This window comes from Nerophis ophidion, linkage group LG04 (assembly GCF_033978795.1).
Source record: "Nerophis ophidion isolate RoL-2023_Sa linkage group LG04, RoL_Noph_v1.0, whole genome shotgun sequence".
NCBI classification, from domain to species: Eukaryota; Metazoa; Chordata; class Actinopteri; order Syngnathiformes; family Syngnathidae; genus Nerophis; species Nerophis ophidion.
Genome location: NC_084614.1, coordinates 51,904,890 through 51,919,991, shown reverse-complemented (window position 1 = coordinate 51,919,991; position 15,102 = coordinate 51,904,890). Strand labels below are relative to the sequence as shown.

At 44.0% G+C, this 15,102-nt stretch overlaps 1 protein-coding gene across 6 annotated transcripts in view; it reads left to right on the top strand.

Moving 5' to 3' along the window:
• camkk1a (calcium/calmodulin-dependent protein kinase kinase 1, alpha a) overlaps positions 1–15,102 on the top strand; it is a 202,275-nt gene that overhangs the window by 171,691 nt on the left and 15,482 nt on the right. For 5 of the 6 annotated variants that reach the window (XM_061898327.1, XM_061898325.1, XM_061898326.1 and 2 more), the window contains 3 exons: positions 5,244–5,331; positions 11,351–11,479; positions 12,765–12,868. In XM_061898327.1, the coding sequence (XP_061754311.1) occupies positions 5,244–5,331; positions 11,351–11,479; positions 12,765–12,868 (321 nt within the window). The remainder of the gene's footprint in view (positions 1–5,243; positions 5,332–11,350; positions 11,480–12,764; positions 12,869–15,102) is intronic. The other variant, XM_061898329.1, reaches the window with a different exon arrangement.

The window sequence follows — 15,102 nt, the reverse complement described above, 5'->3', positions numbered from 1 at the left end:
CAACGGATTACGCATGTACCTGTATTGAAACAGATGGTTGGAGTATGGAGGCAAATAGCGAAAACGAAATTGAAGAAGAAACTGAAGCTATTGAGCGAATAGCTATTGACGATTCGGCCATGCATGTCTGTCTTAGCATCGCCGGTAAAATGTGCGGACCAAACGATCAGGACTTTCGCATTGACACTGGATCAACTTAAATCCGTCGATTGGTAAGTGTTTGTTTCGCATTAAATGTGGGTGGAAGGAAACGCTGGATGTAAATATAGTTTCAAATGTACATACAGGTAGCCTAAATAGCATGTTAGCATCGATTAGCTGGCAGTCATGCCGCGACCAAATATGTCTGATTAGCAAATAAGTCAATAAAATCAACAACACTCACCTTTGTGATTTCGTTGACTTTATCGTTGGGAATGCATCTGCTTTGAGTGTCGTAGGATATCCAGATATTCTTGTCATCTCTGTGCCATCACTGTTGTAGCATCACCGGTAAAAACCAAACGAGGGACTTTCGCATCTCTTGACACTAGAGCAACTTAAATCCGTCGACTGGTATTGGTTTGTTTGGCATTAAATGTGGATGGAGGGAAAGGCTGGATGTAAATATAGCTACAAATGAGGCATAATGCTGCAATATGTACACACAGCTAGCCTAAATAGCATGTTAGTATCGATTAGCATGCCGTGCTAATCGATGCACATTGTACGTAAATCAACTTGAATCCGTCCCTGATCGTGTTGTTACACCCTCTGACAACACACCGACGAGGCATGATGTCTCCAAGGTATCGGAAGATAGTCGAAAAAACGGAAAATAACAGAGATGATTTGACTCGATGCGTGTGATGTGGTAGGGAAAAATGGCGTTGGGTACCGATGTGACGTCACGTTCTGACGTCGTTGCTCAGAGAGGGATAAACAGAAAGGCGTTTAATTCGCCAAAATTCACCCATTTAGAGTTCGGAAATCAGTTAAAAAAATATATGGTCTTTTTTCTGCAACATCAAGGTATATATTGACGCTTACATAGGTCTGGTGATAATGTTCCCCTTTAAGAGAGTAGCTGAAAATTAGCTTTCCCCAAATGAAAGATCAACACCTGCCACTGGTCTGATAAATATTTTAGATCAAGTGTTGTTATGTACGGAGGGGGAAGGATACGGCACGATGGCAGACGGTATAGCTCAATAACTTTTTATTGAGTATTGATTTTGTGATGGAGTGTGTATGCTACTATGTGTGTGTCAAGCAGGACTATGTGAAGCGTTAGCAATTAAATGTTACCAGGAGTTGTTGTGTGTGTGTGTTGGATGGAAATAAGGAAGTCCAATAGGGCGAGGCTGGTAGAAGGTACGTAATATGTGCGAGTGGTCCGGGGGCAAGATGAGAGACGTCAAGGTCCATGTCCAAGCGGGGGTCGAGGATTGAGGTAGGCAGTCCACTTCCAGGGTGTAATCCAGGGAAGCGAGGCGCACAGCTCGATTCAAGGAAGCAGAAGGAAAGCTGCGGGAACAAAAAGGCGCACGTGAGACAAGGGCAGAGGGAAGCACAGAGAGCGAGGCCCAAAGAGAGGAGCTAGACGTGACAGCTTACTGGGATCAGAGAACTACGTTCTAGCACAGGATCTCCGGCTGCGCTGGTCTTTATGTTGACGAGCCTCATTCGAACCAGGTGCGCTGATTCCGGATTCTCTACAGCTGTGCGGGAGCGCAGCAGAATCGTGTAGGGTCGTGTCCAGCAGTGCTCTCTGCGGCGCTTGCCAAGGAATGAATGGAGGCATTTGCACGTGCCGTAACAAGTGTGGCTGCATCATCAATAAAAAACTGTCGTCACTACGCTGCAATTCTGTCACTCAAACATTTAAGAAAAACAACATGTTATTGTAGTATTTAACTCAAGCAAGTGTTTTAAAATAGTAGTGATTTACCTACAAACAAAAATGGTATTGCTTTATTTTTGCAGTTTTTATCTAAAGCAAGTATTCTATTGTAGTGTTATTGTAGTATATACATACAAACTACACATTCTAATCACACAAAGCTTATTTCAAATATTTGAACTTGAATACAGCATTATATTATACTAAATATATTGATATTCCATCTGTTAGCAACTTGAAAAATAAAATATTTAGCAACTAAAATCTCACACATGAACTACTTTTAAGCATTATGTAATATATATTTTCTTATTGCTAATCACACCCAAATGCAGTTGGAATAGGATCCAGCGACCCCGAGAGGGCCAAGCAGTAGAAATGGATGGATGGATGATTATAGTCAAACAATAATGTTTCTTACCTTTTTAGCTGTATGACATATGATATTATATTGATCTAGTCGGACATACTTTGACACTCAGCAAGGGCTCTGAAACCAGTCCTCTCGAGAGCAGCGTTGCAAGCAGTGAGACGCAACAGGTGGGGGTGGCAATACTCGTTGCCCCGTGGCTTAGATCTTGTCTCTAGGTGGGGGAGATGGATCCTCACTGCTGTTTGCGCCTACATACCAAACAGCAGTTCAGAATGCCCACCCTTTTTGGATTTACTAGAGGGAGTACTGGAAAGTGCTCCCCCAGATGATTCCCTTGTTCTGCTGGGGGACTCAAATTGGAAACAATAGTGAAACCTGGAGAGGTGTGATTTGGAGAAAGGGCCGTCTCAATCTAAAATCAAGTGGTGTTTTGGTATCGGACTTTTGTGCTCGTCACAGATTATCCTTAACGAACACCATGTTCAAACATAAGGATATGTTTGAACATGTGCACGTGTGATATATGTGTACTTGGCACCAGAACACCCTAGGCTGCAGTTTGGTGATCGACTTTGTTGTTGTGTCATGTTTTGAACACTTGGGTGAAGAGAGGGGCAGAGCTTTCAACCGATCACCACCCGGTGGAGACTTGACTCCGATGGTGGGGGAAGATGCCGGGCAGACCTGGCAGACCCAAACGCATTGTGAGAGTCTCGCGTCAGAGAGAGATCAATTCCCATCTCCAGAAATGTTTTAAATTTGTCACGAGGGAGGCGCTGCACATTGAGTCTGAGTGGACCATTTTCCATGCCTCTATTGTCGAGGCAGCCGATCAGAGCTGTGGCTGCAAGATGTTTGGTGCATGACGTGGGGGTAATCCCAGAACCCGCTGGTGGACACAGGCGTTGAGAGATGTCTTATCGGGTCCTTTTGTTTAATGAAACTGGTACTGACAGGCCAAACTGCATGTGTCTTTGGCGGTCGAAAAAGCAAAAACTCAGACATGGCAGGAGTTCGGGGAAGCCATGGAAAATGACTTCCAGACGACTTCAAAGTGATTTTGGACCACCATCTGCCACCTCAGGAGGAGGAAGCAGTGCACTGCCAACAGCGTTTATGGTGGTGATGGTGTGCTGCTGACCTCAACTAGGGATGTTGTGGATTAGTGGAAGGAATACTTCAAATGGGAATACTACCTCCTCAATCCCACCTACACGCCTTCCTATGCGGAAGAAATGCCTCAGGAATCTGTGGTGGTCTTTCTCATTTCTGGGTCTGAGGTTGGTTGTAGTTCCTTGATGAGATCCATCCAGCGTTAAGGCTCTAAATGCTGTGGGGTTGTCTTGGTTGACCAGACTCTGTAACATTGGTTGGACATTCGGGGCGGTTCCTCTGGATTGTCAGACCGAGGTTGTTGTTCCTATCTTTAAGAAGCGGAACCAGAGGTTGTGCTCTAACTATTGTGGGATCACACTCTTCAGCCTTCCCAGAAATGTTTATTCAGATTTACTGGAAAGAGGCTATGTTGGATATTCAAACCTCTGATTCAGGAGAAGCAGGTCCTGGTTATGGAACTTTGGACCAGCTCTATACTCTATACATGGTCCTTGAGGCTGCATAGGAGTTTTCCCAACCAGTCGAGATGTGCTCTGTGGACTTGGAGAAAGACAGTGTCCCTTGGGAAGTCCTGCGGGGAATGCTCAGAAATGATGGTGTAACTAACCGCCTGATTGTGGCAGTCCGTTCTCGGTATGATAGGTGTCAGAGTTTGGTCTGCATTGTCAACAGTAAGTTAAACCCGTTTCCAGTGAGGGTTGGACAACGCCAGGGCTGCCCTTTGTCAACAATTTTGTTCGTAACATTTGTGGTCAGAATCAGGGTGTGGAGGGCATTGAGTTTGGTGCCTGCAGGAATGATTAGGTCTCTGCTTTTTGCCAATAATGTGGTCCTGCTGGCTTCATCTGGTTAGGATCTTCAGTTCTCACTGGATAGTTTCGCAGCAGTGTAAAGAGACTGGGATGAAGATCAGCGCCACCAAGTTCGAGTCCATCGCCCAGAAAATGGTGGAGTGCCATCTTTGGGTCGGGGAGGAGATCTTGTCTCAAAAGAAGGAATTTGCGGAACTCTGAGTCTTGTTCACGAGTACGGAAGAGTGAATTGTGAGATAGCTGCAGCATTTGCTGTGATGCGGACCCTGTATTGATCCGTTGTGGTGAAGAAGTAGCTATAAGGCAAAGCTCTCAATTTACTGGTCAATCTACGTTCTTATCCTCACCTATGGTCACGACCTTTGGATTGTGACCGAAAAGACAAGCGGCCAAATTCAGTTTCCTCCAGCAGGTGGCGGGCTCTCCCATAGAGATAGGATGAGAGGCTCTGTCATTCGGGAGGAATTCAGAGTAAAACTGCTGCTCCTCCACATCAGGAAAAGCCCAATGAGGTGGTCCGGGCATCTGGATGCCCTCCGTATGCCTTCCTGGGAGGTATTTATGGCATGGAGGAGGTAAGACCCAGGAAACGATGGGGAAACTATGTCTCCTAGCTGGCCTGGGAACACCTCGAAATCCCCCCGGAGGAGCTAGGCGAAGTGGCTGGGAGAGGGAAGGAATTCAGGGCTTCTCTGCTTAGGCTGCTACACCCGCGACTCAACATCGAATAAGCAGCCGAAGCTGAATGGACGGCTGGACACCTTGTAAATACTAATAATATATTACTGATATCCATCCATCCATCCATCCATTTTCTACTGCTTATTCCCTTTTAGGGTCGCTGGCGCCTATGTCAGCTACAATCGGGTGGAAGGCGGCGTACACCCTGGACAAGTCGCCACTTAATAATACTGATATTTTTTTCTCAATTCATCCATCTATTTTAATAACTGTTTTAATTAAGATGAATTATGAAATAATATTGTTTAGTTGTAGTCAAACTGTCACTTAATAGTTTTAGCCGTAAAAAGTGGTCATTATTTTGTTTCTATTCATTTAGACCAAAAATAAATGAAGAGCTGCGGACCTTGATTTTGAGGATGCTAGATAAGAACCCGGACACCCGCATCACCATCCCTGAAATGAAGGTAAATAATTATATGATAGAAAATGTAAAAAGTTTAATGCACACCTGAATATGAAAAAAACATTTTCATGGGTTAGTTTGTGTACACTTGGACATACAATTGTTTTATGGGTTAGTTAGTGCGCACTTTAACATGAAAATAGTTTTATGGGTTAGTTAGGTCACACTTGGACATAAAATAGTTTTACGGGTTAATTAGTGCACACTTGAACATAAATATTGTTTTAGGGGGGCGTGGCTCGGTTGGTAGAGCGGCACGGCCGGCAACTTAAGGGTTACAGGTTCGATCCCTGGTCCCGCCGTCATAGTCACTGCCGTCATGTCCTTGGGCAAGATACTTCACCCATCTGGTCCTAATACCAACGTCACTGGTTTAAACGTAACTCAGATAATGGGTTTCACTAAGTTAATGTCAGGCTTGGTAAAAGGATAGGACTCAGATGCAGAGTAGGGAATTTAGACAGGCTTTTATTTTGATAACTTCCTTTCACCTCTAAAGTCAAGGAATAACAATATCTATATTAATCACAAAAAACTAATCGGCGAAAAGGTTCCAAAAAAAAGGAACAACCGAAAATCACTCCGTACGGAGGAAAACACAAAAGCAAAGACGAACTACAATTGGCGCCGTATATGCTATAAAAAGTATTAACAAAAAACGCTCCAACAAGAGGCCAAAACAACTATGAAAATTTCTACACTACCTAATCTAATAAAGTTTTAACAAAAAATGTCACTCAAAAATTTGAGGAAGGAATGAAAAAATAGCTGATAACTTACCACTTCAGCTGAATAAACGAAATGACCAAAATCACTCTGCTGAGGAGGAAGAAAGGAAAACTCAAAATAGTAACAAAGGGATTCAGGACCAGGGGACATAAGTACGAGACAAGGCAAGGCATGGACATGGACGCTAGAGAGCACGAATTAACGAAACAATCTGGCACAGAGCAAAGGGAGGAGAGGACTTATAAAACACATGAGGGTAATAGGGAACAGGTGGAAACAATCAGGGAACAGGGATGACGTCAGACTGATGACACAAAAGGAAGGGCAAGTGACCTGAAAAGAGAGGAGAGTTACTTTTCAAATTAAAACATGTAAATCATAAGACAAAAAAAACAAGACAAGACATCCCTCACCGCGGTGTGACAGTTAAGCGCTTTTAGTTGTTAGAGAAAAGCGCAACATACTTCACACTTGAATAAGAAAATAGTTATTATATGGGTTAGTTAGTGCACACTTAGGCATAAAATATTTTTTGTTTCATTTGAGTCACCTGTTTGTGATGGTCGTTTCCCCAAGATGCAAAACGACATCAGGAAGTGGCATGCAGGTAAGATGCCGATTTATTCTCAAAAGGCAAAAGACAAAAATCAGAGGCAGGTGCAGAAAATCAGCACCCGTTTCAACTAAGAAAACTAAAAAGTGTGCTGAAACAAAAATAGACAATAAACTAAGGATAATATTACAAAATTAAACATCACAACATGACCCGGGCAACGGGCCATGACAGTACCACCACCGTTAGGGACGGATTCCAGACATCCCAAGAAAAACAGGTTCAAAGTCAAAGGAGGGTCGAGGGAGAAGTTGGCTGTGGTTCGCCAGGCCAAGGGTTCCTGAAGCCACCGTAGGCGAGTCAGGTGGCGGCGGAGAGTTGGACGCCACTGCAGCTGGGGAGGCGGGCGACCACAAACGGGCCACATTTGTGGCCGAGGAGCAGACAGACGTGAGCAGGACCAAATCCTCAGGGAGGCTTCCATGGACTGGCCACATTAGTGGCCGGCGAGGACGTAGGCTGCAAGTGCCTGACGGAGCAGGCCGCTGGGCTATAGGTCAAGCTGAAGCTGGCTGCTGGGCTGGTGGCCTCGTGGGAAGACCCACTGGGATAGCTGGAACGGATTGCAGAGCTGGAGGTAAGGCTTGAAGTGGCGTAGGACCCACTAGAGACGAGGCTGGAAGTGCCGTTGGACCCATTTGAGATGAGGCTGGAAGCGGGGTTAGACCCACTTGAGACGAGGCTGGAAACCCCATCGGACCCACTAGAGACGAGGCTGTATGGGGCGTCAGACCCACTTGACATGAGGCTGGAATCCCCGTTGGACCCACTTGAAACAAGGATGAAGCGAAGAAGGATCACTTGAGGCGAGGATTGTGGTGTCGGATCCACTTAAATAAATAAATGGGTTGCACTGGTGGCGTCGGACCCACTTGAGACAAGGATGGTGACTGCAGGGCCACTTGAGAGGATGGTGGCATCTGCAGGCCCACATGAGTAGATGGTGGTGTCTGCAGCCCCACTGGAGTAGCTGGTGGCGTCTACAGGCACACTGGAGTAGGTGGTGGCATCTGCAGAGCTGGAACAGCAGGCAGCTGGGCTGGACATAGGACAGGTGGCGGAAGCCATGCAGGAGATAGCAGCTTGGCTGGAAGTAGGAATGGCGGCGGGGGAAATGCCAGAGGTGGTAGCTTGGCTGGACATAGGACTGGCAGCCAAGTCCATGCAGGAGGTGGTAGCTTGGCTCGACGTACAACTGGCGGCGGAGGCCCTGCAGAAAATAGCAGCTTGGCTGGACGTAGGAATGGCGGCGGGGGCATTGCCAGAGGTGGTAGCTTGGCTGGACATAGGACTGGCAGCCAAGTCTATGCAGGAGGTGGTAGCTTGGCTCGACTTAGGACTGGCGGCAGAGGCTGTACAGGAGGTGAAAGCTTGACTGGACAATAGGACTAGCGGCAGAAGCTGTGTAGGAGGTGGCAAGCATGGCTAGAGCTGGCGTCAAAGCTGAAGCAAACTTGGCTTGAGTGGTTGTCGAAGCTGGAGCAAGCCTGCCTTGAGAGGGGTCGAAGCTGGAACGAGCTTGGCTTCGACAAGCTTTGAAGCTGGAGCAAGCTCGGCTTGATCAAGCTTTGATGCTGGAGCGAGCTTGGCTGGTCGAGGTGTCAAGACAAGCAGCTGATCCTCCATTTCCATTGAAATCAATACCTTCCGGTACCACTCGTCCATTCACTTCGCACTGTACTTTTCTGGTGGATCCCCGGTGGATTGCGGTGCTTATTTGGTGTGGCGAGAATCAAGAACAAATTTGTCCCGGACGGATGCCTGGAACTTTAGGCTTTTGGATCGCCGCAGGATACCAACGGCCACTCATCTACCTGGACAAGAGGTCGGCTATCATTTCGGCTCCTCCAGATAGCATTTTCCCAGGTTCGTGGGGCCCTTCAAAATAACCAGGATCATCAGCCCTGCAGCGGTCAGACTCCTACAGCCTTCATCCATCAACCATCATTTGGTGGTTCACGTTTCCAACCTCAAGCCAGTTACCACCAGTCCACTGTGCCCTCCTTCAACGCCTCTTTCTCCTCTGCGCATGATCGATGGTCATCCAGCCTGCAATGTGAATGCAATTTTAGACTCCAGAAAGCAGGGGAGGGGAATTCAGTATCTGGTTGACAGGGAAGGGTACAGTCCTGAAGATCATTAATGGGTCTCCAGCACCTGTACCCTAGATCCATCCTTTATGTGTGACCTCCACTCTTTTCATCCTGAAAAAACAGGTAGACCGCCAGGAGTAGATGGATAGAGAAGCTTAGCTCTCCAGTTCATTTAATCGGTTCCAGTTGATTCCTAATGCTTCACCCTTCCAGTTGTGTTCATCTCCTCTGCTTTGACTCCACTCACGCTGCTTGTTCCTCCGGCTCTGCTTCATAATTTGTTTTTCCTCAATCCTTTTTTAATTTTTTTTCTTCTTTGTGTCAGGATCCTACCCAAGCTCTGACATTTGTTGTTCTATTGTTGAGTTGGGAGATTCTTTCAACACTGGTGTGGAGGAAATATGCATATTTATTTCATATCTATATTTTTAAAACTTTCTAAAAGGCAGTCAGTGGTTTGTCATGTTTATTTCTGACTGGTGATGGGATTTGTGCGAGGAAAGCATGGTAAAAGCAGGGTTATTCGATGTCTGGCTATGACTGAGACAATCGAGACGGTCGACTTCTTCAACCTTCAAAGTAAACTTGTCTTTAATAAAAACAGAGATCATCTGATTGATCGCATAGGCGTGTTGTCCACATACTTGTGGTCTTGTCATCGATGTGTTGTCCACATAGACCTGTTGTCCTGATAGATGTGTTGTCCAAAAAAATGTGGAGTTATCGTAGACGTGTTGTCGTCATAGACGTGTTGTCTATGGTTAGGATTTGTGTTGATTGTTGATTATCTGGAACCAATCAAGGTGAAATAGAGTGCAATATTTGGCTGGTGCTGTTTAGTTGGGCTCAACTGTTTATTGTTGAAAAGAAGAACATTATTTAATCCATGAAACACTTTTTTGTTCATTATCGCATTCAGAAATTTAATCAAAAAGTACTTGAGTTTATACAAAACCCAAAACCAGTGAAGTTGGCATGTTGTGTAATTCGTAAATAAAAAGACAATACAATGATTTTCAAATCCTTTTAAACTTATAAAATTCAATTGAATAGACTGCAAAGACAAGCTATTTAATGTTCAAACTGAGAAACTTTTTTTTTGCAAATAATCATTAACTTAGAATTTAATGGCAGCAACGTATTGCAAAAAAGTTGGCACAGGTGCATTTTTACCACTGTGTTAAATGGCATTTGTTTTTAACAACATTAAGTAAACGTTTGGGAACTGAGGAGACCAATTTTTGAAGCTTTTTCAGGTGGAATTATTTGCCATTCAGTTTAAGTTGTTCACCAGTCCGGGTTTTCCGTTGTGGTATTTTACGCTTCATAACGCTCCACACATTTTCATTGGGAGACAGGTCTGGACTACAGGCCGGCCAGTCTAGTACCCGCAGTCTTTTACTATGAAGCCATGCTGTTGTAACACTTGTACCTTGGCATTGTCTTGCTGAAATGAGCAGGGGTGTCCATAATAACTTTGAGTGGATGGCAACATATGTTGCTGTAAAACCTGTATGTACCTATCAGTATTAATGGTGCCTTCACAGATGTGTAATTTATCCATGTCTTGGGTACTAATACACCCCTATACCATCACAGATGCTGGATTTTGAACTTTGTGCCTATAACAATCCGGATGGTTCTTTTCCTCTTTTTTCTGGAGGACACAACGTCCACAGTTTCCAAAAACTATTTGAAATTTGGACTTGTCATACCACAGAACACTATTAAACTTTGGGTCCGTCCATCTTAGATGAGCTCGGGCCCTGCGAAGCCAGCGTTGTTTCTGGGTGTTGTTGTTTTTTTTTTTTCGTTTTGCATAGTAGATTTTTAACTTGCACTTACAGATGTAGCGACAAACTGTAGTTACTGACAGTGGTTTTCTGAAGTGTTCCTGAGCTCTTGTGGTGATATCCTTTACACACCGATGTTGCTTTTTCGATGCAGTACCAACTGAGGAATCGAAGGTCACGGGCATTCAATGTTGGTTTCCGCTTACATGCAGTGATTTCTCCAGATTCTCTGAACCTTTTTATGATAGTACGGACCTTAGGCGGTGAAATCCCTAAATTCCTTGCAATAGCTCGTTGAGAAATGTTCTTCAACTGTTCGACAATTTTCTCATGCATTTGTTCACAAAGTGGTGACCCTCGCTCCATCCTTTTTTGTGAATGACTGAGCAGCTCATGGAAGCTGCACCCACCTGTTCCCAGTTAGCCTTTTCACCTATAGGATTTTCCAAATAAGTGTTTGATGAGCATTACTCAACTTTTCTCAGTTTTTTTGACACTTGTGCCAGCTTTTTTGAAACATGTTGCAGACATCAAATTCCAAATGAGGTAATATTTGCAAAAAATAAAGTTGTCCAGTTCGAACATTGAGTATCTTGTCTTTGCAGTCTATACAATTGAATATAGGTTGAAAAGGGTTTGAAAATTATTGTATTCTGTTTTACAATTTACACAACGTGCCAACTTCACTGGTTTTGGGGTTTGTATATACGTGTGTGTTGTGCGTGTGTGTGTGCGTGTCTGCATGCGTGCATGCGTGCGTGCGTGTGTATGTGTGTGTGTGTCCAAATTTAGATGAACCAATGGGTCACCAAGGAGGGCACTCAGCTGCTTCCTCTGGAGGACGAGCACTGCAGTGTGGTGGAGGTGACGGAAGAGGACATCAAGAACTCGGTCAAGTTTGTTCCCAGTCTGTCTGCTGTGGTAAGCAACATAAGATATGCCACAATATTTCTAGCTTCTTAACTGCTGAACACAGGGAGAAAACTCATAACAAACTTAAATTGAATGTGTCATATTTAAGTCAATGAATTGGGTGTTAAAAATGAAATTCTATGGGCGTGGTTCAGAAACGTGAGTGTTTTTTGAATGAATTCCGCTTCCACCATCCTCGTCACTGCCCTTGTGTCCTTGGGCAAAACATTTCACCCACCTTGCTCTCAGTGCCGCCCACACGGGGGTATGAGTGCAATGCATGTTTGCTGTATGATTATGAATGAATGTTTTGTGTTGGTTAGAGAAGAGGATGGCGCAATTCGGAAGCCATGTTTCCATCAGTCGAGGGCAGCTGTGACAATCACCATCAATGTGGGAATGTGGTGTAAATGAATTATGACTCTCACTGTAAAGCACTTTGGGTTTTTAGAAACATGCTATATAAATCTAATCCATTTTATGCTCGGTTGGTAGAGTGGCCGTGTCAGCAACTTGAGGGTTGCAGGTTCGATTCCCGCTTGTGCCATCCTAGTTACTGCCGTTGTGTCCTTGGGCAAGACACTTTACCCACCTGCTCCCAGTGCCACCCACACTGGTTTAAATGTAACTTAGATATTGGGTGTCACTATGTAAAGCGCTTTGAGTAACTTGAGAAAAGCGCTATATAAATATAATTCACTTCACTTCACTTCTTTTTCCATTTTTTTGAAGTAATTGAGGTAAAATGTAGTACTTGACTGTAACCAGCAGAGTAACTGTTCAACTATTTAGTAATCTAAAAAAAAAACATGCCAGATTTTTCAGAAGATTTCTCTTAAAAATCAAAGGATAGTGTATACAAAGTAGACTTAAAACAAACATATTCATTAAAAAGGCTATTGTCTTGGAGAAACATCAGTCATGTATTTGTTTTTTTAATTTATCTATATTTTATGTTACGTTCAAGATGCAGAGACATCCGGCGTAACGCAGGTAAGCATGTGTTTAATGTCAAAAACGCAAAGGAATAATGCAGTAGTAACGTGCACAGGAAGCATAAACACAAGCACAAGCAATAATCTCGGCCTGGACTGTTGGCCCGATCCTTCAGTTTTTCGTGTTAAGTGACTGTCCATCATTCTGGCCTCCTCTGGCTGCACTTCTGTAAATATATTTTTACCTGCACGCCTTCTCCTGTCTCTGCATCTTGAGGCTGCAGAACAATAGAACATAACACATTTTATCAAATAACTGTCATGAAAAACCTTTTGCGCCATTGTTGTGACAATTTCAGATCTTGGTGAAAGCCATGTTGAGGAAACGTTCTTTCAGCAACCCGTTTGAGTGTCCGAGCCGGCGAGAGGAGAGGTCCATGTCTGCACCAGGCAGCCTGCTTATGTAAGTCAATACATCAGTCATACGCCAGCCATGTCAGCCGTAGGTCAGACATACATCATGCATACGTCAGACTATACGTCAGTCATACATCAAACAGACAACATACAGCATCAAACATACATCAACCATACATTAGAACTACAATTATTTATGCGTTAGTCATAAATCAGTTAAACATAGGACATACATCAGTCATATGTCAGTAATACATCAGACATCAGGCGCCAACAGTCATACCTGCCACAGAGCGGCCGTGCCAGCAACTTAAGGGTTCCAGGTTCGTTCCCCGCTTTCGCCATCCGAGTCACTGCCGTTGTATAAGGATACAAAACACTTTACCCCCCTGCTCCCGGTGCCACCCACACTCTATTAAATGTAACGTAAAAGATTAAGATAATGAGTTTCACTCTGCAAAGCGTTTTGAGTCTCTCGAGAAAAGCGCTATATAAATATAATTCACTTCACAATACAATTTAAAAGATTGCTCGGCGTAAACTTCTGTCTCTTCGCTCTTGTTCTAGTTAGAATTTCTACTGTAGCTCAAACTGCTGCTTTGTCTTATTAACACGGTGCCATAAATGCAGTGATAGGCAAGCTACTTAGAAACATTTAGTCACAAGTTACTCTCGATTAAATGTAGCTAAGCTGCAGTGCGAACTATCCCCAGTGTGTTGTAGCAAGCTACACTACAAGGTAGACTGAATATATATAGCTTGCTATATTAATGTTACATATTATATATATATATATATACATATATCCATCCATTTTCTACCGCTTATTCCCTTTCGGGGTGGCGGGGGGCGCTGGCGCCTATCTCAGCTACAATCGGGCGGAAGGCGGCGTACACCCTGGACAAGTCAACAGGGCCAACACAGATAGACAACATTCCCGCTCACATTCACACACTAGGGCCAATTTAATGTTGCCAATCAACTTATCCCTAGGTGCATGTTTTTGGCGGTGGGAGGAAGCCGGAGTACCCGGAGTGAAACCACGCAGTCACAGGGAGAACATGCAAACTCCACACAGAAAGATCCCGAGCCCGGGACTGAACCCAGGACCTTCGTATTGGGACGTAGACGCACTAACCCCTCTCCTATTGTGCTGCCGCTGCTATATCAAGGATATATTAAATTATATATATATATATATATATATATATATATATATGCAATCCCAAAACCAGTGAAGTTGGCACGTTGTGTAAACTGTAAATAAAAACAAAATACAATGGTTTGCAAATCCTTTTCAACTTATATTCAATTGAATTGACTGCAAAGACAAGATATTTAATGTTCGGAGTGAGAAACATAATTTTTTTTTCCAAATAATGTTTAACTTAGAATTTAATGGCAGCATTACATTGCAAAGATGTTGGCACAAGGGCCTTTTTACCACTGTGTTACATGGCCTCTAACACAGTAAACGTTTGGGAACAGAGGAGACCAATTTTTTAAGCCTTTCTGGTGGAATTATTTCCCATTTTTACTTGATGTACAGCTTAAGTTGTTCCAACAGCTGTTCCAAGATGGCGGCGCCCGGACAGACTGCGGCTTGCTGAAGCTCTTGGTAAAAATGGAACATTTGCCAAAAAATACCGGACAATTCTGCAAATTTCATGGCTGGCGTGGACACTCTGTGATCAGTTACGACCGCCAGACAATTCTGGATGTTCATAAATCGGGCCGTTTTGGTCTAAAAGATGTGTGTATGTTGGAACATCTAGCTAGCATGGGAATACTTCGCCGGCTACATCCAGCGGCTTGTGAAGCAGCAGAGTATAGTACCAGCGGGGGCCGTCTATGGAAGACATGCAAGCGGTGTGATCGAAAGCAGAAACGCAGATGCCGAGTTGGGCTAACAACAAAGCAAAAGGCAAATTTTCCACAGAACACCGCTTCCCTCTATCCTGAAGCCGGAATTAAATGGAAGACACGAGCCTACTGGTCTGGGTAAGGGGTCAGTTAAGTTGGAACAAGTTTTTTCTGCTATGACTGTTTTAGAGTTGGACATGCGTTCTACTGAGGTGGCAAATTATGATGCGTTGAGTTCATCACAGCACGAAACAAACAATCGTAAAACTCCCGTCATATCAATTCCTAGATATGGTCGTAACTATTTTAAGTGTACTACGCATAATAAACGCAACATTATTAATATTGCTACTACGGATAATTTGATTAAAAACTCCTTAAAACAGCCCACTACCTATAATATAGGCTTTTTAAACA